Source organism: Macaca mulatta, chromosome 14 (assembly GCF_049350105.2).
Source record: "Macaca mulatta isolate MMU2019108-1 chromosome 14, T2T-MMU8v2.0, whole genome shotgun sequence".
NCBI lineage: Eukaryota > Metazoa > Chordata > Mammalia > Primates > Cercopithecidae > Macaca > Macaca mulatta.
In genome coordinates, this window is record NC_133419.1 from 95,565,561 (window position 1) to 95,591,869 (window position 26,309).

Sequence of the window (26,309 nt, forward strand, 5' to 3'; positions counted from 1 at the left end):
ATGATGTACTGTGGGAGCTCTGAACAGAGAGGAGAGAGGCTTTGGTCCAGGTGGTCGGGGAGGGCTTCCCTGAGCATGCTGCTCAGGCATGGTGGGAATAAAATTGGTTTGCTTTTGATCCAGTTTTGGATCTTTATTGCCATGAATTCTTTAGAGTGTATTACTCTGATTCTTGAGCACATGCTGATTGAGTTGGCTTAAACTGAGTGGTTGAGGACCTTTTTGAACAGTACATGGCGTGATAGCTTAAAAGAAGGTGAAAACACAGTACTTAAAACTCAGTAACATAAACAGTATGAATGAAGTTGAATAGATTAAGAATTATGTATATGTTAAAATGAAAAAGGAGAGGTAGTATTTTGGATTGAGAACAGGTAGCTCTGCTTGTATCCTGGCCCTGCCGCCTCCTTGCTGTGTGACCTCGGAATTGTACATGCTGAAGCCTCATGAGTAAAATGGGGAAAATAATAGTTCTTCCCTCATGGAGCTGCATGAGGGCAAAGTGAAGCAATGCGCACAATGCTAGGCACGTTGAAAGCATTCAATAAATGCCTGCTACCATTATTATTATTAAAACAGCAGAGAGGCAAGGCAAATCACTTTAATGATATATAAATTCACATGTATCTTCTTTGAGAACCTTCTTTGAGAACCTGGAACCCTGGTTCTTACTCATGGAAGTGTTCCTTTTCACAGTTGGGAGCACTGTGTCATGTACCAAATACTACTTAGTGAATGAGATAGAAGCTAGGATGCTCCATTCACAATCTCTTACTATCTATATAATAAACCTTTCTTTGCATCTATAAAAGTATGATTTGCGATGAAAGAATGATTTCCTCTGTGCCCCTGAGCGCAGGAGGTGGGAGGAGCTGGCTCTGCATTCAGGAGGCTAGCTCAGAGTTTATGGTGCTTGGTACTGTAGGTGCAGTAAGTCAGGGCTGATGTCACCAGGCCGTGTCTCAAATTTCCTAACTGGCAGCTCTGTTTCCTTCTGGATGACCAAGTTGTTTACTTCTCAGAGGAAATTAATTGGGTCTTAGATGTACAATTCCAGGACAGTTGTTCTCAAATGTGATTGAGCATCAGAATACCCCAGAGGGCTTATTGAAACACAGATTGCTGGGCTGCACACTTAGAGTTTCTGTTTCCTTGGTTGATTGAGGATAGGGCCTAAGACTTTGCATTTCTAACACATTTCTAAGCAATGCTGATGCTGCTGGTCCTGGAAACACATGTTAAGAATGACCATTTTAAAACATAGCCTGGACTGATGCTTACCCTTTTAATGGAGTTTGTTCATCTACAAGCAGTTGAGTTTGAAATAGATCAGTTTCTAAGGTTATTAGTTGATATAGCTATGTTTCTTCCTCTAATCACTATTCTTTTGTGCCTCACTTTCCTGACCATGACTTTTTCTTCTATCATATGTCTCTTGCTCCTTGGAAGACATGCCACGACTGGGTGTGTGGCTACCATATTGCCTTAGTAAATCACTTAGGCTCTGTAAAATAAGTGTTTTTACTAAATATTTATCTTCTAAGGTTATTGTGTGGCTTAAGTGACATAGTGCGTGTGAAAGAGCTTCATAAGAGGTGAAATTTCGTATAAAATGATTTTCTTAAAATTATTTTCCGCATCCTCAGTATCTTTTCGGAGCAGTGTCTCTGGATTTAGGGTGCTCCGCCTCTCCTGATAGTAAGTTTCAGTGCTACTTGGGGGACTTGGTAATGGTTACGTAGACATATGCAGGGACCACAGACATACTCAGGGATGTCATGAAGAAGGTTCATGCAGTGGATGGATGGTTAAGCTAGGGTCTCGGAAGGCCTTCCAAATAGAAATGTTTTGGAGGCACATTGATAAGTAGTTGTAGTAATAACAAGGAGAATCCAGTGCTGGAAAATTGCTTGAGCAGATTTTGAAATATTAGAGATTCAGCTTCCTCAGAGTAGAGAAATATAACTCCATGACATTTTTTTTTTTCCTGGCAGTTTAGGACAGATGTGATCTGGCCCACATCTATTTTTTTAAAGTTCTAGACCTACACTGTCCATAGTAACCACTAGTCACTTGTGGCTATTTAACTTAATGAAAATTAAACAAAATGAAAAATTCAGGCCCTCAGTCACACTAGCCACAGTTCAAGTGCTTAATAGCCATTTCCATCATTGTAACAATTTCTGTTGAGGAATGTTGTTCTATAGTGAGATTGGCTCTGTTGTCTGATGGCAACACCACTGGGCTTCAGATGATAAGACAGGGACACATTTTTGAATGAAATGTACCACATCTCCCTTGGAGGGCTGGTATGAACTGATTGAGAATGCTCTATTCACTTGGACCTCATTTTAACCACTTCTGTTTTTGGAGGCTCATTACATTTGAAAGCATGGCAACTGAGTTATGTTGGCGGCAAAGCTTACCAGGCCATTATCAAGAAATGTCTGCTGTTTCTAGGGATGTTCCATCCATAGGATTCTTCCAGGGATCTGGTCCTTGAGAGAAGCAAATAGAAATGCTTGGGTGGAATTAGCACAGAAAGGTCCTCCTGAAGAGGACCATCAAAGGTCAGCCTGAACTTCTCCACTCTGGATCTGTTCCACTGTTGAACCAACCTTTGTCAACGAGAGGTAGGCAGCTGGCCCTTGTTCATCTCTCCAGTGTTTGGACATGCTCAGATACCATTCCACACTGCATCATCCTAACTATTGTTTCCTTTGAAAGTGTTCTGTAAATTGTAATAAGGTTCATTTCCTTGCCCACCCTACATCCAGTCAGTCTTTAGGTCCTTGCAGTTGACCTCCAAAATACTTCTTGCCTACTTTCCCTTCCTTTGCATGTCTCTACAGCTAAACCAGTTTAAGGGCTAATTACCTGTTTCCTGGACTATTGTGATAGCCACTCACATAACAGGTCTCCCCACTTCTGTTTTCTTGCACCTCTTCTGACCTAGTCTGCCCTTCCTTCTTTCCCTCCTTCCTCCCACCTTTCCTCCACCCTTCTCAGAATAGGCCCAGCAAGACAGGGATGATAGGTATCTTGTCTTCCAAGCTCGCTTTGCTTTCTCTCTGTGAGGTAGGGCTCTGCACACACCCTGTGGCCACGTGGCAGGGAGGAAGGAGGTATCTCACATTCAGCTGCTGCTTCTTAGCTGTGAGCGCTGCTCTGGGTGGTATGACCCAGGAATGTGACCCCTGAAAGCAGGTGTGAGGCAGGCGTTTTCCTGTCTGACACGGGCTGTGTTCTGGAGGGCTCTGAGAACCAAGTGTTTTGTGAGCAAGCCTCCTCTATCTGGGGGTCTTGGGAAAAGTAGAGAATATTAAATCCTCTGGTAAAGCCCTGTTTCCTGAGGGACTGGCTCCTAAATATCACTGCAGTTATAGGTTGATTGCTCATCCTGGTGATGTGGGAAAGGCTGGAAGATAGAAGAAGGGCAGACAAAGAGATTAGGAAATGTGCTTTTTATGGAAATTAGTGGATGCAGCACTCAGTGCGTAGCATTAAATTCATTGCAGAAAAACACATGTAAAACCAATCTAGCTTCTTGAAAAGAGAAATGGTCTAATGGTCCTTTTATCTAAAAGAGTCAAATAAAATGCCTTCTGAAATCACAGTAAGCTTCAATTAAGACACCTGGGAAAGTAATTTTAAAAGCGTCACAAAACCATTTATACAAACCTTGAAGATAATGGTGGTGTCAGGTTTGTTTAAACTAGTAGGTTTGTTAAAGGACATAATCCTGTCAGACTTATCTTCCTGTGGTATTGACTGGCCTAGCAGATCAAAAATGAGTGGTAAGTGGCATAAAAATGGTGAATAAATTTACCTTAGCTGACTTTTAGAGTTGATCCTGTATGATATTCATCAAAAAACTTAAGAATAGAGTCTGAAAAGTCTACTTTGAGATACATATTAGCTTAGCCCTGAGTTGAGGCATTACATTTCCCCAAATTCTAACATTTCTTACTTTCAAATTTCTTCAAAATAAATTCCAGGAGTTTGGAGAAAAAAATTGAAATAAAGACAAATATTTATATTTTAATGACATTTATTAAGTGACTAAAATCACTTATTAGGTTAGGAACAAAAAAAAATGGGTTATGTGTAATTGTTCATAAACTAAAATACTGAATTTCTTGTATTTAGTAATTTATTTAGGCAGTAGTCACAATTATGCTAATTAAATTTACTTTGAATATTTTCAGTTGCTCTTATAGAAGAGACATTAGGGAGCATGACATTTCTTATTTTGGACAGGATATAAATTAGGCAGAAATTTGGATACAGAATCACTCCTCCTTAAATATCTGTTGAGTGAATCACTTTGGATTGTACAAGTCCATACTGAGGTGGAGTATGGGGTTACAATATTTATTGATGGGGTTACAATAAAAGGATATATAGTTCATCCATCTGATATTTGAGGGTCTGTCATGTGCCAGGAACTGGGCTAGGTGTGGGGTATATATCCTTTGCTCCCCATGGAATTCATATTCTATAAAAGGAATGTAATATATTAAGATGTTAGAAAACAAAAAACAAATGCACTGGGTTCATTCTGCTCTAAGAAGAGAAGAAAGGATTCATAACTGTCTTTCAAGCATTTATTTTATTTTCACTTTAAAATGAGCTTAAATCGCAGATATGACTTCTAGAAGCTTAGAAGAGTTCTCTGCTGGGGAGGGTGGCTAAATACAGATTAGGAGGATATGGTGGGCAAAGAGGCAACCAAAGAATTAACAGAAGTCTAGGGGTATCTTACTAGAACTCTGTTTAAATTGAGAAAGTATGATGTAATGTCCTGCCTGATGGTGGGAAGAAGACCTTAATGGGCAAATTGTGATGTGCCCTTTGGATATCTTTTTTTTTTTTTAATTTCAGTAATTACCTGTGGAGCTTAATGGTTAAGACTCCAGAGCTGGAAACCCGTTTTCACACCTGACCTGTGCCACTCACTAGCTTTATAATCTTGGCTAAATTACTTAACCTCTCTGTCAAGTAGACTTTCCTCATGTGATATGTAGGGCTCTTAATTACACCTACCTCAAAAAGTGGTTAGGAGAATTACATGCTAGGTATAAGAACAATATTTGACAAATTGGAAGAGTTAAGTGTTAGTTATCATGGTTGTTGCAGTTACTATTGCAACATTTTATTATGCTTATAGATTCTGTGGGTCTGGACTTCAGGCAAGACACTGTAGGATGCCCTGTCTGCTCCATCGTTCCTGGGATTTCTGGGACAAGAAGGCTGGGAGCGCATGGGTGGTTTGTGACTGGATTCACATATCTGGCACCTGGACTGGGATGACTTGAAGACTAGGTCTGCAGACTAGAGTGTCAACAAGTTGCCTTTCCACATGACTTGGCTTCCTTACAGGATCGGGCTAGTTAGAATCGTTTATGGTGGCATAGGGCTCCAGGTGTGAGTATTCCAGGAAATTGGATGGAAACTGCATTGCTTTTTATGATTTAATTTTGGAAGACACATAGAGTTACTCCTCTATTTTCTCTTGGCCAAGTGGACTTATAAACCTGCCTAAATTCAAGGATGTGGATCCACCTTTTTACAGGTGTGTCAAAGAATTTACAGACATGGATTAAACTGCTACAGTCATCATCATTATCGTGTTATCATTAGGTAAAGTATTAAAAATGTAGCCCACAGTAAGTCTTTGACTATTTGGATTACTTGGAAACTGTGTTATTCTGAAGATGTGAATTTCTGTATAGTTGAAAGCAAATACTTTTGGTGGTGGTTTTTCTGTAAGATTGATCCCCTCCCCACTACCTCACCTCCTGCCTTATGTAACATTTTCTTGATGGTTCAGATAATCATCATGAACATCGGTAATATGATGTGTCGTTTGAATCAGGAGTGGGGAGAGACATATAGATAATACAAGAATGCATGATAGTTTTCTTCCAAGAAGATGCTTTGCTCTCCATAGTCAAGATTATGATTCCAAAATAGACAGTAACTGAAGGTACAAAATGGTGATAGAATTAGTATAAAATGCATTTATATGCTCTGTAAACAAGAGGTAATGGGTAATACACTTGAAAGCCCTATTTTCATGATTTTTTTTCCCTTTAAGATATTGTACTGTAAGACCCCTGGGCACTTGTCAGGTAGAACTTGATCAGCATCCACAGAATATGGATAGAATCTCCAGAAATGTTATATTATGATGGCTGATCACATTGATTTAGACTTTTTTTTTCAAATAATTATTGTAAATCTATTTTGAGATCCTTGACTTGAAAAAATTATCCAGTTACCTGTTGCATAGGATACTAGAGAAAATGTTACACATTATATACCTTGAAGTGAGGTTGACCTTTTTAAAAAATTTTATCATTTAATTGGCTAGTCCATTAAAAGGCTCACTGTTTTGAGAATGAAAATAGGCTTTAAATTGCCATATATGTTATGATCCTGAAGGAATAGACCTTTCTGCATTTTTGGTAGTAAAGAGTTATTTTTTCCTATGTTGTCAGTGAAAGGAACAGATCACTGCGAAGAAGAGATTTGAAGTTCGTGTTTTGATCTCTGTCCTATTATATCAGAGATGAAATGAAAGGGAAGTTATGGAACAAAGGTGCTAGGGAGAGGAAAATTCTTTTCCTCTTATCTGTAATGCTCAGTACAGAGGACAAATCCGTCACCCCCTCCCTCAGTAACTCCCCTATTGTCACTGTCTCTGAAGATGGAGCCTCTTAGGCAGCTGAGGGGTATTCAGGCTAGTCCGGTTTCTGATATCTTCTCCAGGGCCACTTAGCCCTTGACTTGCATGCCAAGGGGGCCAGGTAAGGAGACACTGAAGAACCTTTTGACTATACCATGTAGCCTTTTATTTTGTTCTTTGATGGAACTGGATATTTTAAGCTTATTTTCTGAGTAATGGTGTATTTTAGATCTTCGCTCATCCCCAATTCTTGGAAAGTTGAAAATGTAATTTTAGCGTAGTTTGTTAGCTGAATAGTCTGACCAAAACAAAACTCTAAAAGCTTTCATCTCTTATCTGCCTGAGCATCTTGTTGCTGTTCTATTTTAAAGAGCTCACTGATGTGATCATCTCTTGAAAGTGAACTTTACGGGAGTGATTCCTGTTATATTTTCCAGTCTTCATGAACAGAAACTAAAATTTACTGAAAAATTCCTATGTGCTTGTAACACTGTTAATAGCCCTTTCTGTTGTCTCAATTAATCTGCGTAACAGCCCTATATAGTAGGCCCTATTATTATTCTCACTTACTAATAAGGCAATGGGTACCAAGAAATTAAAGCATTTGCTCGTGTTCGCATAGCTCATCAACGGCACAGCCAGGATTCTTACATTGTTTAAAAAGCAGATTTGCCAAACAAAAACAAAGTATGGCATGTCCTTTCTTCCTGCTTAGTGGATATTTTCTCCTCTATCTTTTTTTGTTCTTTAAATCTTGCTAATAGTGTGGTCTTTTGGCTTGACAACATCATTCTCTTTCCCCTTCAGTCATCATGTCTTAACATCCTTCCCTTTGTCCGGGATCACCTGACTTCCTGCGGGGCAAGTTATTGCAATGTCTTTTCTCCTCACCTAAAACTAATCTCGTGGAACTTTTTTTTTTTCCCTAGTGAAATAATCATTGTTGACTTATATTCCCCTTTATAAGAATTCCTCAAGGACCCGAAGGTGCATTCTTGTGCAGGTGTTTTCTGGGTGGGCATCTAGCTCTCTCCAGATGCATTTTCTTTAATCAACAGAGGTCCATTCGCCTGACTAATAGAGTTCAAGCAGTGCTTTATATCAAAGGGCCTCTGTGTGTCTTCAGGTTTCACTGACTTCCATGGGCCATGGCCGTCTTCCTTTGCCTGGGCAAGGAGATAACTCATTCTCAGTTATAATTGATTGTCAGCATTTTCATCTTAAAAGTCTCCTGTAACATTTACATCTTTTGGACTTTCCCCATGGGAGAGGATGTGTCATTTAGAACAATGCTTCTCAAAGTGTGTTCCATGGAACCTTGAGGTAGGAGGTCTCTGAGACCTAAAAACTATCTTCATAATAGGCCGGGCACGGTGGTTCACGCCTGAAATCCCAGCACTTTGGGAGGCTAAGGTGGATCACGAGGTCAGGAGATCGAGACCATCCTGGCCAACGTGTGAAACCCTGTCTCTACTAAAAATACAAAAATTAGCTGGGTGTGGTGGTGCATGTCTGTAGTCCCAGCTACTCAGGAGGCTGAGGCAGGAGAATCACTTGAACCTGGGAGGTGGAGGTTGCAGTGAGCTGATATCGCGCCACTGCATTCCAGCCTGGTGACATAGCGAGACTCCGTCTCAAAAAATAAAAAAAGAAAAAAAAACATCTTCATAATAATACTGAGACATACTCTCAACCATGAATCAAGACAGTGGTAGCAGTCAGTCAATTAGTCACACACTCAGAATAACAAAAAAGCCCATTTCCACTTAGGAACGTTCTAGTTGAGGTAGTACAGAAGATTATATTCAATCTCAAATCTTGAGTGTGTCCTTTTAACATCCTGTGTGATGAAATGGGAAGATACATAAAGTGCTTCCGCTGTGAACTGAAAAAAAACCCCTTGTGTGATGGAATTGGGATATAAATATGAAACTAGATGCTTTTCTCATGGAATGCATATTTACTTGAAAGAACAACTGACAAACTGTGGTTATTCTGACTTGGGCGTTAGGTAGATATTTTCTCCAGAATAAATAAAGGAAACTTGTCACTTCAAGAAAAACTACTATTTGCTGAATTTGATAAAACTCAAGCTTTCAAGTGAAACTTGGATTTTGGAATTTTGGGAAACTTGTATCTGCCACCGTGAACTGGACAACTTCCCAATATGTAAAAGACTTTTCTGATGATTGAGATCCATGGTATATTAACAAATGGGATTTTGTTGATATTATACACTTGAAATGTTTCAATGTATGGAAGATCTCTACAATTCATTAAACCATTGTTTTCCAGATGACCACATATGATGTTACATGCATATGTAAAAAATAACAACTCCCTTCAAAGTGAAAGATAGGCCAATAGATTTTAATGTAATACAGTATGGAGGAGTATCCATGAAAAGACCACTGTCAGGGTTTCATATATTATGTTGCAATTGCCTTTAAGAAAATGCCAGTTGTTGAGTTTTGGTGTGGTTTCATAGAATAGTCAAAATTATCTGAAGAGGCTATTAAAATACGCTTTCTTTTGGCAACTACATATTTGTATGAGGACAGATATTCTTCATTTACTTCAATCAAAAATTATATAACAACAGATTGAAAACAGAAGCAGATATGAGAATCCAGCCGTCTTATATTAAGCCAGATATTAAAGAAATTTGCAAAATTACAAAAACCCATTTTTACTTCGTTTTAAAACTTTTTTCCATAAAAATATTTTATGTAACATATCATGGGTTTATTATTGCTTTTTTTACATGAATTAACTATACTTTCTAAGGTTAGTTTCAAATGCATTAAATATTGATTTAGTTCACATTAACAGTAACTCATTGGGTCCTCAGTAATTTTTAGAGTGTGAAAGGATCCTAAAACCAAAAAGTTTGAGCACTATTGCTACAGTGGCAAAAGCCATAGACTCTGGAGCCAGGCTAGCTGGGCTTAAATCATAGTTTTGTTCTTTACTGATGGTATGGCACTAGTCAAGTTACTCTCAGTGCTTTAGTGTCCTCATCTGAGCAATGGGGATAATCATCATACAGTTGTTATGGGGATTGAGTGAGTTAATACAAATTGTTCAAAACAGAACAATGCCCTCCACATAGAAAATTCCCAGCAGTGTTTGGTTACGTCCATTTGCCTGTAGTTGATTTGTCCCTAGAAAATTTTATTTTGCAGCATGTTTCCCTCTTAGTCTCCCTCTCGGCATCATGGCTGATGATAAATTAGGGGTTATTTATACGTATACAACCTTCTAGATCTAGGGAGAAGCTCTGTTGCTTTAGACACATTTTTAGGGGGTATCATGAGCCAAAACAAGAAGGTCAGAGAGGAGAAAGAGGTAGGTATAGCCCCAAGTACAGTTCTAGATCCTGTGTGTGTGCTTTGAGATGAACGTGGGCACGGGTATCCCAGCTCACCACTCCACACTTCCTTGAACCTGTTATTTCTGCACTGTTTGACAATTTTCTGCTTTATGTGTTTGTCTCTCTTGATAGACTTTCAGATTTGGGTCTTATATCTAGCACTGTCTTGCCCATGGCAGATGCTCAATGTCATGTATCTTTGTGGAATGAATGACTGAATGGACAAATGAATGAGTGAATAATTCTGCCTTTTGCTGTCAATGACCCATGATCCTTTGTAACTCCTACTATCACATGTATCTGTTTTTGTTGTTGTTGTTGTTGTTTGTGAATGCTTTGGAGCAGTCAAAATTGAGTTTGCCTCTTAGCCTTATGGCTATGAGCCCTGTGACCCAGGGCCTATCATTCCTGTTTTTGTATAGCACAAAGGAGAAAAAGAAACCTAATTCTCAGGAACATGAGGTTACCTGAGATAATGCTTGTAGCGTGTCATGCTCAGTAATGTTACTTTCTTCCTTCCCTATAACTAGATAGCTGCTTATATTACTGGGACTTTTTGCCTGCAGTTGGCCACTACAACCAACTAGTGTGTAGTTGGTTCACATTAACTAACTTAAATCCTCATAACAACTTTATGAGGATTACCCTGCCATTCTTAGCAGAGGATTTTTGAATTTCAGATTTATGAAGCATTTATGTATGGTATGCTAGGCATTTTCACAGCTTTATCTCATCATGTTGTTGAAATGAGTGTATTTTTTTGTTATTAATATAATCACCTTGTTTCTGTTTAACAGTATTTTAGATGTGACTGAAATAGCCGTATTCTCATATCCAGTCATTCAGGTTTGCACGTATAAAATCTAGGACACTGAAACTACTGACTTTAAATCTGAATTTATTGAAAAGTAACAAATTGTAGGAAGTATTCTTCACATTACTGAAGGAGTTACTGCAGGTTGTTTAGTTTTAGAAAGAGTTTAATCTCCTTTACTTATCCATTATTTTTTGGATTTATTAAATCCAACACATTTTGTATTTAAAATGTGATTGATTTACAACATTTCAGTTTACCACAACTTTTCAGGAGTGTATATGTTTGTTGTATAAGAGCTTATGTTGGCAGAGAAGTGCAAACTTCCCAAACCTGACTGCATTCAAATTGTCTGTGAAAGATGGCCCAAAAACATCACTTCTGGTCTATACTTGTGGTGAAGCCAGTGTTGCAGGTCTGATGTGGGGACTTGGAAGTGATGTTTTTAACAAGCTCCATGAGTGTTTTGGACACACTGTAGGTTTGGGATTCATTGTTAAAGTGGCAACATGGTCATGAAAATAATGTGCAAAAAAAGAAAATAATATGCAGCCAGATGGAAGTGATGAGGAAGGGTGGTTTCATCAGTTGTCTTGGTGTTCTGGTGTTTGGCAGGGAGTGCACTATTATTCCCTGAAAATCTTATAAAAAATAAAAAAAGAACACAAAGAAAATGGTTCTGGATCTTTCTCTGCCTCATACATGCAGAGAAATAAACTTTCCCAGGAACTTTCCCCTTTATCCACAAGTTAAGAACATTTCATTAATTTTAATCTAAGAAATTTGGTGGGAAAAAAAGACTTAGAATTAGTTTGCATTATTGAGGGGTCTTTGGAGGGCAGAATTTTGTAGTCAAAAGAGCTTTTCTGTTGGAGTGGCTATGTTGCTGGCTGGTTTTGTAACTCTGGGCGTTATGTAACCTTTGTGAGCTCAGTATCACTATCAACAAAATGGGAGTGAGTGGTGATAAATAATATGATTTTTATAATATCCTGGCACTAGTAAGCACTCAATAAATGGTAGCTCCTGCTCTTATTGGTTATACTCTTTATTACTTAAGTGATATTTAGTTTCTTGGAGATGTTGGTTGCTTTAAATTACGTAATTCATTCATGAGCACATATTGATTTAGGAGCTGGCTGAGTGTGATTAGAAGCAATGTGCTTGCCTCTTGAGAGAGTCCCAGTCCCTGTGGGATGCCGCTGCCTGACAGACATCCCAGTGTTACTCATCTGCAACAATACACACTAATGGGATCCGGAAAGCTGGAGGAATCCGTGGCAGACAGGAAATATCTGAACTGCTCCTTTCTCTTAGTGGGGGTGAGAGAGGGAGCTTTGCAGAGCATAATTTTGCAGACATAATTGTCATTTCATGTCTGGGGGGTTATTTTAAAGCTTTCTATCCTGTTTGTTTTCCTTTGTTCAAAAAATATTAAGTACTTACTGTCTGCAGTGAGTATTACACACTGGTAATACTTGTTCACTCTCAGTGGGACCACAGTGTGTGCCAGAGTCACCCAAAAGAATACTACTGTGGTCCTGAGATACTTAACTTCTAGATAGGTATAAACAAACAGGTTATGATGAAAGATTATTTAAATTTCAGTAACTTAATTAAATACAGGGTTTATTTATTAAAACTTACCTGAGGAAAAAAATCTCTGGAGTTCAGGTACTTTCAGTCTTTTTGTTTGAGATAAGTTAAGCAACAAATATATCAACATAAAATAAATATTACAATTTGAGTCAAGATATTTGAGGACCTTTGAATTTTATGTTAAAGGCTAAATTTTAAAAATTATTTTTGTAGAGAAAGCTTTTTTATTATGGATACTGTCACTGCATTCTCACCGTGACTCTGTGTGAGAGGTGGGACTGGGAATATTCATTTTTGTATTTACGGCTGGTGAGAAGGGAGGACTCCTGCCTCTGCCCCGGTACCCAGACCTGCGGAGGAAGCCCAAGCAAGGGCCGCATTTAGGGCACAGTCCTGTGGGCTCAGGACCTGCCTGTGGGGGCCGAGGAGGAGGGGAGCGCACCTTTCTCTTAAGTGTGAGTTTGTGCTCAAGCTACAGAATCCCTGTGTGGTTGTTTTCTAACATTATGTACAAAGCCTTTGTGCAACTGATCACAGTACCCTTGTAATTAACCTGTTTCAGCACTAGGTGGCTTTCTCTTTTCCCCCCAATAGGTTCCTTAGTTTCCTGAGTAGTTTGAGAGGCCTTAAAAAAGGCAAACTTGACTTTGAGCTAAGTTCTGTAGTAACAACATGCTTATAACTAGTTATTTTAAAATGTATCTTAATATATCTATTAAGCTAATGTATTTGTTGAGTCCCCATGATGTGTCAGAAACTCTTAGGTAGTAGGAACATATGCAGACGATTCATATGTAAAATAAAAATTGAGTACTTGCTGTGATCTTATTTCTGCTAGTAACTGGAGACACAAAGGTGAGTAAGACACAGTCTCTTTATGAGTTAAAGGGGGAGGGGTGGGAAAGAAACTAAATACATAGGCAATTTAATACATTATGGCATCAGTATGCATAGAATGCTTGGGGAGCACTGAGTAGCATATAGAAATTGGGGAGAGGAGGAAAAGATGACTCCCTGGAGGAAGTGGCACTAGAATAGAGCCTCAAAAGACTTTCTCATAATTAGTATATATTTTAGCGTTTAGTAAGTGCCAAAGTAAAAGTTGCATAGATTTATAAGGGTAGACAGGTCCTCTAGATGAAGAAATCATGGGGGAACTGCAAGTATTTCTCACAGGTATTTGCACAAGGTGGTGCCAAGGATAGGTAGGGCAATATACATGAGTTACTATAATTCCAGGCAGATAGTGCTAAGTTATGTAGTACTTAAGATACAAAACGGAAGGCTGTACTAGAATGAGAATCAGAACAATTGCTTAAAAAAATAAATCCATCAGAGATTCTTGATTGTAAGAAGCATAAAGTGACATTGGCTAACTTAAGCAAAAGAGACATTTATTGTAAATATATATTGGGCAGCTCACAAATTAATTGGAAGGCTCAGAAAATGGGCAGGAATCTAGGCAGATAGACAATGGGAACCCAGCCAGAGATACGCTACTTGTGTTGTTAGGATGAGGTCACTATAGAGACTGCGGCTGCTCCTGGACTCCAGGAGATAGTGCTATCGCAGGTAGTTTATCAACACCTTTTTGTCTTTGCATCATTTCCTCAAGATTCAGTGCACATCCAGTTGACTGAGCCTCGGTCATTCTAACTGCTGGAACAGGGAGGGGACCTTTTGGCTTCTGTAATGGAAGGTACACAGACCTGCCCCTAGACTTAGACAGCGAGTTCAGTGTTCTCTAACATTGAAAGGATTTACTTAGGTGACTGTCAGGAAGGGAATATGGTAGGTAATAGTTGGAAGTTGAACTACCTAATCTCTAGTTTATTTTCCAGTGCTAACATGTTAGGGAAATAAGGTACTAATGCTTTTAACCCCCTCCTCCTGCCAGTAAATACTCTGAGTCTACAGGTATAGCTTCATCCTTCTCCTTACCCATAACCAAGCTACACCGAACTCTCTATTCCTTAAAGAGACAACACTTTCATAACCCAGTCCTATGCTTTTCCTTTTCCCATGTTGGGCCAGTCTTCCCTCACTACCACCTTCTCCGCACCCCACAGTGGATTAACATCCTCCTTATTTTCCCTCCGGTTCAATTTCAGCCCACATATCTCTTTCTCCTTGTCACTGAAGCTCTATGTCCCTTCCGTCAGTCAACAGGTAGTAGTGATTACTCATGGACCTCCAAAAAGCAGTTTGTTCCTTTAATAGAGCACTTAACTTTGCAATCAAAATGGGTAGTTGTGTGCACGTTGGTCTCTGGAGCTAAATCGTAAAATCCTAAGGGCCAAGCAGTCTTACTCATTTCTTGCTATTTATAGCTCCAATCACAGTGAGCTCTTGGACTCAATTGTTACTTTAAAGGTCAAGCATGTGCTCTGCATTTTGGTTTATATTGATAATATCTCAAAGATATTTTCAAGTAAGCATTACAAAATTAAACTTCAGACGAGTTTGAAGTTATTCAACACACATTCCACTTTCAGTGAGAGAGTCTAAATTAAATAAGTGTTGGGGTTTTGATTTCACTTGTTTTCTGGAACATATGCATTGGTCCAGGGTTTAGAATTCAAGTTTGATGCCCGTTCAAAAGACCTGACATATAGGGGTTGGGAATCTTGTAAACCCCACCCCTTAACCCCCAACTCCAAACCTTGGGTTTCAGGTAATGGTTGCTTGGGGGAAAAGAGAGTGAGAAAGCATATTCCATGGAGTGCTTTTAGTTTAGTGGTGGAGCTTACTGTTTTCTTTTTTTTTGGTTTTTGTGTTTTTATTTTTTGAGACAGAGTCTAGCTCTGTCACCCAGGCTGGAGTGCAATGGCGCAATCTTGGCTCACTGCAACCTTTGCCTCCTGGGTTCAAGCTATTCTCCTGCCTCAGCCTCCCAAATAGCTGAGATTATAGGCGCCCTCCACCAAGCCTGGCTAATTTTTGTATTTTTAGTAGAGATCGGGTTTCACCACGCCAGGCTGGTCTCAAACTCCTGACCTCAAGTAATCCACCCGCCTCGGCCTCCCAAAGTGCTGGGATTATAGGCATGAGCCACCGCGCCCGACACTGTGTCCTTTTTAAAAACATGTGTTGCATGCAGGTGTTTGGAGGAGGCACTGCCGCCTGTCAGTGCTGCCCTTAAGATTGTGAATCAGCTAATCCAGATGAGCTGGCTTGGTTTCACATGAGGACTCCTAAACAGGCTGGCCCTTATTTTTCAGGTACTGGTCATAGGTTCTCCAGCCCTTTTAAAAACATTGTTTCCAGAGTATCCTTCTCCTTGAGCAGAGTATTCAACTCCCTAGAAAAACCTCGCGTTCTGCCAGAATCAGAAGGCTTGATGGCTTACATTTAACTTTGAGGCCGCTGGCACACTCAGCAAATTCCTTAGCTGTTTGAAAGGTAAGATAGAAGCCACAGAATTGTTTGTTGCTGTGGTTAAAATCTCTGTTATAAAGTTATGGGAGGTTATTGTAATCTAGACAGTGAAATGGTTTTTAAATCATTAGGAGGTTTTGGATTACATGTAGCTGGCAGAAAGCTTTGCACGTCGGTAACATAACACCTGGGAGCTGTTTTGCAGTTAGTGGTCTCTCTGAGGAATGGGTCGCTGGCTGGAGAGTTGAAAGCACTAGTATTTGCTGCATAGGGGAGAGTAAGGGCCCCCTCATCTTACGGAGCTGAAAGGTACAAGGAATTATCTGGAACTCTCATAGAGACTGGCTTTGGAGGGATCTTTGACTTTTCTTAAACTCTTACTTGGTAATGAGACCATTCCAGAGAATAACGCCGTGTTCTTGCCATCAGTCAGCACATAGTAAGAAGCATACGTCTTACATGCTACATGCTTGCAGAAATTAGCAAGTACACAGTACACTGCCTGTCTTCAAAGGGCTAATGACTTCACCAGGGCCATAACACCAGCCTATTAAATGACTGCTGCAAAACACTAGGCAGATGAAATTTAAGTACCAAGTTTTGTGTGCCTCAGATCATAACTGTGGTGACACTTGAGGGAAGGGAGACCAGTCAGGGCATGGGGGGTGGTGTTGAGAGGCGTTCTAGAGGAGGTAAACTGAAGAGGTGCATTTACTAGGATGCACTTTAGAGTAGTTAGGGGTGCATGTGAAGCCAGAAGATGACACTTGGAGAATGAGGATGACATGCTCACAGGATGCTGGGTTGCTGAGGGGACCAGCAGGACTATGCACAGCTAGAGAGGCGCCCTGTTTAGAGACAGCCTTGAAAACCACGAAAATTCCACCCTGAAGTTATAGCCTAAATCATTATGTGTAAGGGAGTGGCATGCCGGAAGTAGAATTTAAGGATAAGTGATTTCCTAGTTGTATGTTGTGATAGTGGAGTGACAGTTTCACCTCCTCCAGGGTTTAAAACTCATGGAGACTTTGAGCCTGTTGTATTATTGGCCTGTGGACAAATTCAGGAACGGACCCTCGGGAATTAGTCGTTCCAGTGGCAGGTGAAGCAGAGGAGTGGCTCATCATGGTTTCTGTTGCTCCTCTTGCCTCCCCGAGACACCTCACTTCATTTACCTTAATTCATTTTTTTCCCTTCAACAATGAAGCCCTTGTTATTGCCACTCTTGAGTAGGGAAAACAGTCTCGCTCAGAGTCACATTACCTAAAGGCCTCTGTTACAAAGAAAGTAATGCATAAAACCATATGGGAAGGAAGTTTTCAGTGCTTCAGAAAAGCAAGCCAAAAAAGCAGTCACGCTCAGAGAGAGAGAAGCAAAGGAGTTTTCATGTTGACAAATGATGTGCAGATTTTAAGAAAAAGGAGCCATTCTTGGTGAAATGGGTCATAGGCAATATAAGGCAGAAATGTTGTACCCTTAAACTAGAATGTTAGAATTTCATCCTCTGTTGAGTGCAGCAAAAACAGATCTTTAGGTTTTCTTCAGGTTAAGGGCCCTAGGCACTGTACTTTCTCCTCCCCAGTGGGACACTGCCCAGAGAGCTGACTCCTTTACTCAGACCTTAGCTCGTTTTCCATTGCTTTTACCACTTTCCCTGTGCAGACTAAAGCTGTGTGAGTGGTGATTCTTAGATAAGGTTCTGGCTTGAAAGAAATATCTAAAAGTTACTTACAACGGCCAGAAGTGCTTGTATGGGAATGGTCTTTATGAAGCACCTACAGGCAGCTACACTGTACACAGAACACACTGTAGAGCCAGTGGAGTCCTTGGCAGGCTGTGGGCTCCCCTAAAAACTGGCACGGTTGCTCAGGCCCTGGGACCGAGCCAGGCTCTGCAGGGGCTTTCTGGGTGGTAGTGGTATCTGGGAGGCTTCTGTGGTTTCTCCCAGCTCTCAGTCCTGGCCATGAACTGTTGACATGTTTGAGCCTGTTGTATTATTGGCCGGTGGACAGATTCCCTCTCATGCCATAGGTTTCTTTCCAGTTCCTCATTTTGGATATCCTTGACCTTGTCGCTTAGATCACGTGCCCTGCATTTTCCCTAAGAAAGTAGACTCAATTTGTGTTGCAGGAGTTCCCAGTGAAGACAGTGAACTAAAATAGGCGGGGAAGGATTAGGTACATGTAGGGTGGAACTGCAACCTCCGTTAGATTTTTGTTGTGTGGCCCTGGAATCCGGGGTAGACTCTGTGACTCACATTACTGTCGCATTTCCTTGTCTTTCAAGTGAGAAAGCTAGCAGTTAAAGTGACTCCTTGAGGCTGTGTCAGTGCTGGGATAGCTCAGCCAGTTGTCTCTTGGCTTCAGAGGAGTGAATGGTACTTGGCATGTTCATCTGCCGGGTCTGTTTTCATCTGCTCTGCTCGCCAGCCTTTCTTCAGCACTGAGGAGTGGTCGGCAGCAGTGGGAGTGTAACTCAGTGGCGTGCGGGACCCTGGGTATGTGTGAAGACGTCCTAAGTGATCTTTGACATGTCTTGACAGTTAGGCATCCTGTCCTTCAGTGTGAATTCAGGTGTGTGTGAAGGTGTGTGAAATGCTTTAGTTCTTTCATAACGTTGAGGAAACAATGGCGAAGGATGAAGGCATATCTTTGCTGTCCTCTGTGCTCCGACCCCACTTCAAGGATTGCCCTCTGTAGTGTTCTGTGGTCTGGAGTTCTTAAATCCACTCTCAGTTGGCAGGCCATGAGATAAGGCGTGGAAAAGTAACTCATACCGACCTTGTAGTGACTGTGAATGGCTTAGTGCTGGGATCCATACTGAGCTCCACATTGAGAGCACACCCGCGCGCGCGCACACACACACACACACCCCTACACTCTTCTTTATATGCATATTCATATATATGTACACACACACATATATATTTTAGTTGGATCTCAGTTTTATTATCAGTTTGCTCTGTTTTCATTTAACATTCTTAGTCATGTGAGTGGATAGAATCACCCGAAGTTGTAATATGCTGGCACATGGCATTCCTGACTCAGTGTCTATTTTAAGAAAACACCACACTTTCTTTGATTGAAGCATATGCGCTCTCAACTCCTCTCTTACTCTGATTTGGTGAGAGGGATGGGGATGAAGGCACAGAAAGGTGTTTTGTGGTTTGGTTTTGTTGTTGTTGTTCTCCCTCTTGCTTAGAGCTTCCCAAGTTTTGCTACACATTGGAACCGTTGGGAGAGCTTTATAAAATACAGGTGCCTGGGCCCTATCCTCAGAGCTTCTCATTGAATAGGTCTGGGTGGGGCCTGGGTACAGAGATTTTTAAAGTTTCTCAGGTGATTTTAATGTGCAGCCAGAATTGCACCTTGTATCTTTTTTGTTTTCCACCGTTTTTCCACCTGCCTGAAAGAGGAAGCCAGATTAGGACTTGCCTTCGTATCCAGGTCATCCGTGATTCCTAATTTTAGCCCTAGACTTCTAGATTTATAGATGTAGAGGATGATGCCCAGAAAGGGGCTGAGTTTCTTTTCAGATTAGTTTTTCCAGGTTGGCCAAAAGGAGAAGGCTGGCAGATACTGTAATGCATTGGAACTGAAGTCTTAGACTGATCTTCATATAGTATCATTCATACTCGGTTTATGTTCATCTTTAAAGTGGGCATTACAACTACATTATTTTAAATATATAAGAAAAAAAATTGTTGTCAGAATCCTTTTTCTTTCTAGTCCAAAATGTGCCTGTAATACATGTGAGCACGCACGCACATACTGTTTCGTATGTTGAGGCAAAGACACTCCGGAAGAAGATGAGGACATTCCTGTCTTATGGTCGTTTGGATCAATAATTAGTCACTTACTACTAACTATGGCCTTGTGGGAAATGGGTACATAACAAACCTAGTGAGAAATTTCAAATTACCAGTTGGAAGCCATAGCTGAAAGCAGGATTTTTCTTTTAATGAAGTTATCTTTTGGGCAAGGATGTCAGTTTTTTAAAAAGTACTATGATTCTTTCCCCAGAGTAAAAGAAGTTACTTTAGCTGAAAAGAGCCTTAAACTTGATGCCCACGCAGAGGAATCAGTGCAGAGAGGGAAAACAGCCTGGGCCCGTCCTGCCGAATGTTCCCACAGATGTTGTGTGTGTGGTATCAGTGTTACTGTAGTACTATCTCATGTTCAGTGACTGAAGGACTGAATACAGTGTCACGTTTAATTGGAACAGGAAGCACACTCCAGTTTGTATGTGAAGCAGATAAACTGCAGCTGAAAGGCCAGTGCTTGGCAGAAGACCAGACCCCATAGCCCCAGCTCCACGTTGTAACATGAGACTCCAGAAGTCTTTGAGTGGGGCAGAGAGCACATTCTCTTGCTAACACATGGTGTGGCAGAATGACCACTCCTCTCTGTATCTTTTATATATTTTGAGAGACAGCTGCTCTTCCCATTTTAGCTTTCCTTCAGTGGCCTCCCCGCTTCCCTCCCTTCTGTCCCCAACCTTGACCATTCAGAATTTTGTGATACATTCAGTCCCGCAAAGGGCTTGACTTTTCACTGGTGCTGCTGCCAGGTTGTGTGAGAGCATTAGAGCATTCGTGCCTTCACTCAGTGTGTCTTGAGGACTGTTATGTTGACCTCACGGGTCATTTTGGTGGGTGGCTGGACTTGTGATAATTCTGAATAGTAACTTTGGAATTTTATGAATCAAAAAGACAGAGCTCCCTCGGCCAAGTTGAAACGCTGTGGGAGAATGCCTGGTGGGTTCTTGTGAGTCATGCAGGAAGGAAGGAGGACTTGATTGGCACTCATATTCACTTCGCTTTCTTTCCTCCAGGCTCCCCTCCTGCTTGTTATAGCCCCAGTAGTCCTGTCCAGGTTCTGGAAGACGCCACCTACTTTTCCCCAGACTTTCAGCTCTATTCTGGGAGGCATGAAACATCTGCTTTGACGGTGGCGGCAACCAGTAGCATCAGGGAAAAAGTTGGTAAGTCCTTTTACTGGCACTTGTGTTGGAAAAGCAAAATGATCTTACATTTCTCATCTTTAGCTCTTTTTTATAATTCAGATATTTATTCTCTAATCTTGTTTTTAAAATCATCATATTGGATTATCGATTGTAGATAGATGCCTTATTTTTAATCATCTTTTGCTAAGGTGTTAATAGACTGTTTTACTCTAATACGTGATTTTCTCTGAGAGCGTCATACCTAAACGTGTAGGAACTTCAGAATTATACCACTTATTTCCCGTTTTTCTCTGATTCCTAAATACTTTTTTCTCCCCTTTCTCAGAATCTCATTTCTTTTTTCCTTCTCTGCTTTCGTTTTTATCTCTTTTTGCAAATAATTTAGAAGTTAAAAGAAGTAATTCAGAACTATAGCAAGGAAGAAGCTGTCTCCTTTGTAAAAACTTCCTATCTATTTTTGAGGGCTTTTAAGACTGGTTAAACTGTGAGGGAATCTTTAAACCACTTTAGGGAAGGATGTCATGGTTCTTGCTAAATGTGCATATAACTCATCTCTCTCTTCAGTGAAAGGGGAATTCAATAGTTTTCATGTTTGTTGAGATCTGTTCCTTTATTACTCATCCAAATATATCATTTTCCTTTGGAAATATATTTTTATTTGAAGTTTTATTCATTTTATTTTAAAATTTTATTCCTATTTGAATGTGCTTGTTCCATTAAGTCTTTCAGATCAGTTACCCCGAGGGGAGGACTGTGTCCTCTTTACTCTCGTAACCCAGCACCTGTCCCAATGCCTGAACTGTAACACGTTTTCAGGAAATACGGTAGAGTGAATGAGCAGACCAGTCCAACCCACACTGATCTATGTTTCCTTGGGTAGTTAATGGTTTATTACAAATATTTGGCAATTCATCTTGTGTAGAGTTTTAATAGCTTGTTTTTATTGTTTAAAATTTTTTTGCTGTTGAACTTTGGGTTTATATCTCAGTTACAGTATTGATCCTCTGAAGGTAAGGGATAAATTTCAGTTTATTTCACATACATTCCTATGAGGCAGATATGAAAGTTTCTCCATTTTCAGAGGAGAGAGGTTCAGAGAAGCCACAGAACTGAGATTTTGGGGGTAAGGGTGATAGGGAGAGCCTTATGATCAAAGTTGAGCTTCAGGAACCAGTCTGTATACTCGCTTCGTTTCCTCAACAATCATGTCCTGAACACCTTCTGTGTATCAGGGCAGGGTTCAAGGCACTGGGGAGGCAACACATGAATATAACAGACAGAACTCTCTGCTTTCTGGAGCCTGAATCTGGCAGAGGAAGGCAGGTCATAATACAATATGGATTGAAAGGAGAAGGAGCCAGGGACAAGAGATATTGAGAGGCCATTCAGGGTGTCTAAATGGCTGGCAGGGAGACTTGGAACCCAGAGAGTGGCTGAGGGCACGGAAGAATGGATTGGATGGGGGAGCTTGTTGGTGTAGAAACTAGGGCTTGGTTGTGATTTGTAACTCTTACAAATGTGACATTTCTTAATGAAAGTTAGGGGTCCATCACAGAGTTACAGTATTTTGCTATTGCAAGGGCAGTAACAGTGTCATCTGCTGTCACCTTTTTTCATATTTTAATACCGAAAAAGTAAGAGGGATGTGATTCTTGACAGTCCATTGCTTCAGAAAGGGCAGTTATGAACCTTCTAATAGCATATATCTGTTTACATACACATATAGATGTATTAATATACATATATAAGCATGTGTATATGCTTATATATACACACACAGCTTATATATATCACACCACCTTCATTTTTTTCTTATTTCACTGTAGACTGAGAAAAATGAGCTCAGCAGTTGATTAAATGTGGAGAGCAAAGGATAAAAAGGTCAGAAGTGAATATGACACTTCTCTCTGGATGACTCATATTTGAGAATCTCATTTATAGGAAGAAAAGATGAACTTGGGGAAGAAAGACTGTTTTGGGAAAATGATGTGCCGTATGTACATATAAAACATAGAGCCATCATTACATGAATTTGTAGGAGTGAAGGCTGCCTAGAGATGATCTAGTTCAGCTCTCTCAGTTCACAGAGGAGGATATTGAGGCTCAGGGAGGGAAAGCGATTTGTTTAAGGTCATGCCAGTAGTTAGTGGTAGAATTTTTACTTCCATAATGCTATAATAATATCCTTAATGCACTACTTAATAGTCCTGTTGTGGAATGGGCTAAATTTTTTATTTCATGGAGCTCATGTAGGTATTTTTTTATTGGTTAAATATCTGACCCCCTATGACATCCAGTCATTGGGCTTTGTTCTGGGGAGACCCAGATGAGAAGACATGATCTTTCCCTTTAAGGAGTTTAGAGTCTTGTATAAATAAATAATTGCCATCTACTGTGAGAATTGCTGCAATGAAGATATATACAAATGGAGTGGGGACATTGGAGAAAGAGGCTTAGGCCTGCAGGGCTGCAGCAGGAAAGGTTTTACTCGGAAGGTAGCTTTGGAGCTATCACTTGTCCAAGAATTTTCCCAAGAGACATGGTAAGATGCGTCTTTCTAGGCAGAGGGAAGACAAGCAAAGGTCCAGAGGCTGGAGAGAGCTAACATGTCTTGGAAACTATATGTACATAAGTGTTGCTGGAGCTTAAACTCCAAAGGTTTGCCAGTGGGAGATGGGAGCAGCATGAAATGTTGTTGGATAGGTAGGTAGTACCTGCTACATCATATGATAGAATGTCAGTTTCATCCTGTAATTGATTATTGAGGAATTTTGGTGCAGAGGAGTGACATGATTAGATTTACCTATTGGAACAATCTTTCAAGGTAGTGTGCCAGATACACTGGGGTCAGAGGGGTGGGTTTGGAAGTGGGAATAAGACGAGTGTCAGGGAAATCGATAAGGAGGCTATTGGAATGACCTGGGTATGTGATGCCGAGAACTTGTAATGCGGAATGAACACACATTTGGTGTCATATCCTGGTTCTGCTTCTTCCTGCCTGGTGGCCTTGGCGATTTACCTTCTGTGAATCTCTCTCCTCACCTGTAAGTTGAGGGAATTAGTATCTACCTCTTAGTGTCATATGTGGAATGAATGAAATAACACATGGAGAGAATTTAGTACAATACTTGGCACATCATATACATGTTTAAAGTAGTTCTTGTCCTTGTATTGAAGTTATTAATGATGAACTTGGAGATTGGCACAGAAATAAGAAAGAGGGTTGGCAGAGATGTTGAGAAGGTCAAATGGACAGGCAGTGACTGTCTGGATGTTGGGGTTAAGGGAGAGGAAGGAATTTTGGAAAACCTTCAGTTTTCTGGTTTGACAGAAAGTAGATGAGGCAGGGAATACAGGGGTTGGGATGGATGGGTAAAGACATTTAGGGTGAGGAAGACATGTTAAGTTAGAAGGACTCAGGGCCATCATCTGGCAGTTGTAGATGTATGGGTCATGAGTCAGTAGCTGATGACGAGGGGTAGGTATGATGTCACTGGGAGATGTGTAAAGGTGGAAGAGCACTCAGGACAGAGCTGTGGGAAACACCAGAATTAAAAGGACAGGTGGAGAGAAGGGAGCCAGAGATGGTGCATAGAGAGAGGCAAGAGCCAGGACCAAGAGGTGGGGTGACCTGAAGGCCGAATTAGGAGAGCATTGCAGGAAGAGGGTGACCAACCATGTCAGATGCTTCAGAAAGGTTAAGTGCATAATATGAGAGCTGGAAAATTCTCATTGGATTTGGTTACTGATCAGAACAGTGGGGAGGTTAGCGGATGGAGCATTTGGGAAGGGGAGACAACAGCAAGTGTAGGGTACTTACCAAAGACAACTAGAAGAGAAGGAAAAGAGAGATACAGGGTGGTAGTTAGAGGTATATGGGAGGGCCAAGAAAAGGTGGTTTCTTTTGGCTTGATTTGGTTTTCTCTTGTATTTTTTTTAAGATGGAAAAGACTTGGGTATGTTTATGTGATGAAGAGAAAGGGCCAGTGGGGAGATCAGAGGAAAGCGGGGGTCGAAGGATGGAACAGTGTTTAGGGGGAAGCAGAGGAGAGGGAATGGGGAATAGTAGACTCACTCTAAATTGGAGAAGAAAACTCCATGAGACATTGCCAGGTACATGGAGGTGATGGTGCATTTGAAATCTTATTTTTAATTTTGCTGTAGTTAGAATGTTAATTATGTACCACATGGCCACAGGCGTGTATCTCCTGTGGAACTGCCTGATATATTTTTTCCTATGTTTATCTTTTAGTTGAAGATCCTCTTTGTAACTGCCACTCCCCAAACTTCCTGAGGATCTCAGAGGTGGAAATGAGAGGTTCCGAGGATGCGGCAGCTGGAACAGTATTGCAGCGGCTGATCCAGGAACAACTGCGGTATGGCACCCCAACCGAGAACATGAACTTGCTGGCCATTCAGCACCAGGCCACAGGGAGTGCAGGACCAGCCCACCCTACAAACAACTTTTCTTCCACGGAAAACCTCACTCAAGAAGACCCACAAATGGTCTACCAGTCAGCACGCCAAGAACCGCAGGGTCAAGAACACCAGGTGGACAATACGGTGATGGAGAAACAGGTCCGGTCCACGCAGCCTCAGCAGAACAATGAGGAACTGCCCACTTACGAGGAGGCCAAAGCACAGTCGCAGTTCTTCAGGGGGCAGCAGCAGCAGCAGCAACAGCAGCAGGGGGCGGTGGGCCATGGTTACTACATGGCAGGGGGCACCAGTCAGAAGTCCCGAACTGAGGGGAGGCCCACTGTGAACCGTGCCAACAGTGGACAGGCGCATAAGGACGAGGCACTGAAGGAACTGAAGCAGGGTCACGTCCGCTCGCTCAGCGAGAGAATCATGCAGCTGTCCCTGGAGAGGAATGGGGCCAAGCAACACCATCCTGGCTCGGGGAATGGAAAGGGCTTCAAAGCAGGAGGGGGTCCCTCCCCTGCTCAGCCTGCAGGTAAAGTGCTGGACCCTCGGGGTCCTCCACCTGAGTACCCCTTCAAGACCAAGCAAATGATGTCCCCAGTCAGCAAGACCCAGGAGCACGGACTTTTCTATGGTGACCAGCACCCCGGGATGCTCCACGAGATGGTCAAGCCCTACCCTGCTCCTCAGCCTGTGAGAACAGATGTGGCCGTCCTGCGGTACCAGCCACCCCCTGAATATGGGGTAACGAGGTGATTATCAACTGTAGAGGCTTTCCAAATTCAGCAGTCATGTTATTAGCATTTATTATTTTCAGAGCAGATTAGGTTTTTGTCATCAGGCTTTTCTTTTCCTTGTGCATGGTATTTAATAAAACACTTTGTGGCCAGAATATATAGGGTGAAATAGAGTAGAAGGCAACTGGGAGATTTTCTCCAACCATAGCAGCAGGCAGTTGGGGATTTATGGGTTTAGGGAAGGGACCTCACTTGTTAGCCATCCTTGGGAGCTCTGCCTAGTGGCCTGGCAAAGTAGCAATTTTCCAGTGGCTTTGTGTAGACCGT

At 41.2% G+C, this 26,309-nt stretch overlaps 1 protein-coding gene across 10 annotated transcripts in view; it reads left to right on the top strand.

The window, feature by feature from the left end:
- AMOTL1 (angiomotin like 1) overlaps positions 1-26,309 on the top strand; it is a 173,964-nt gene that overhangs the window by 69,543 nt on the left and 78,112 nt on the right. For 9 of the 10 annotated variants that reach the window (XM_028833914.2, XM_015115492.3, XM_077964218.1 and 6 more), the window contains 2 exons: positions 20,689-20,838; positions 25,073-25,997. In XM_028833914.2, coding sequence (XP_028689747.2) covers positions 20,689-20,838; positions 25,073-25,997 — 1,075 coding nt within the window. The remainder of the gene's footprint in view (positions 1-20,688; positions 20,839-25,072; positions 25,998-26,309) is intronic. The other variant, XM_028833916.2, reaches the window with a different exon arrangement.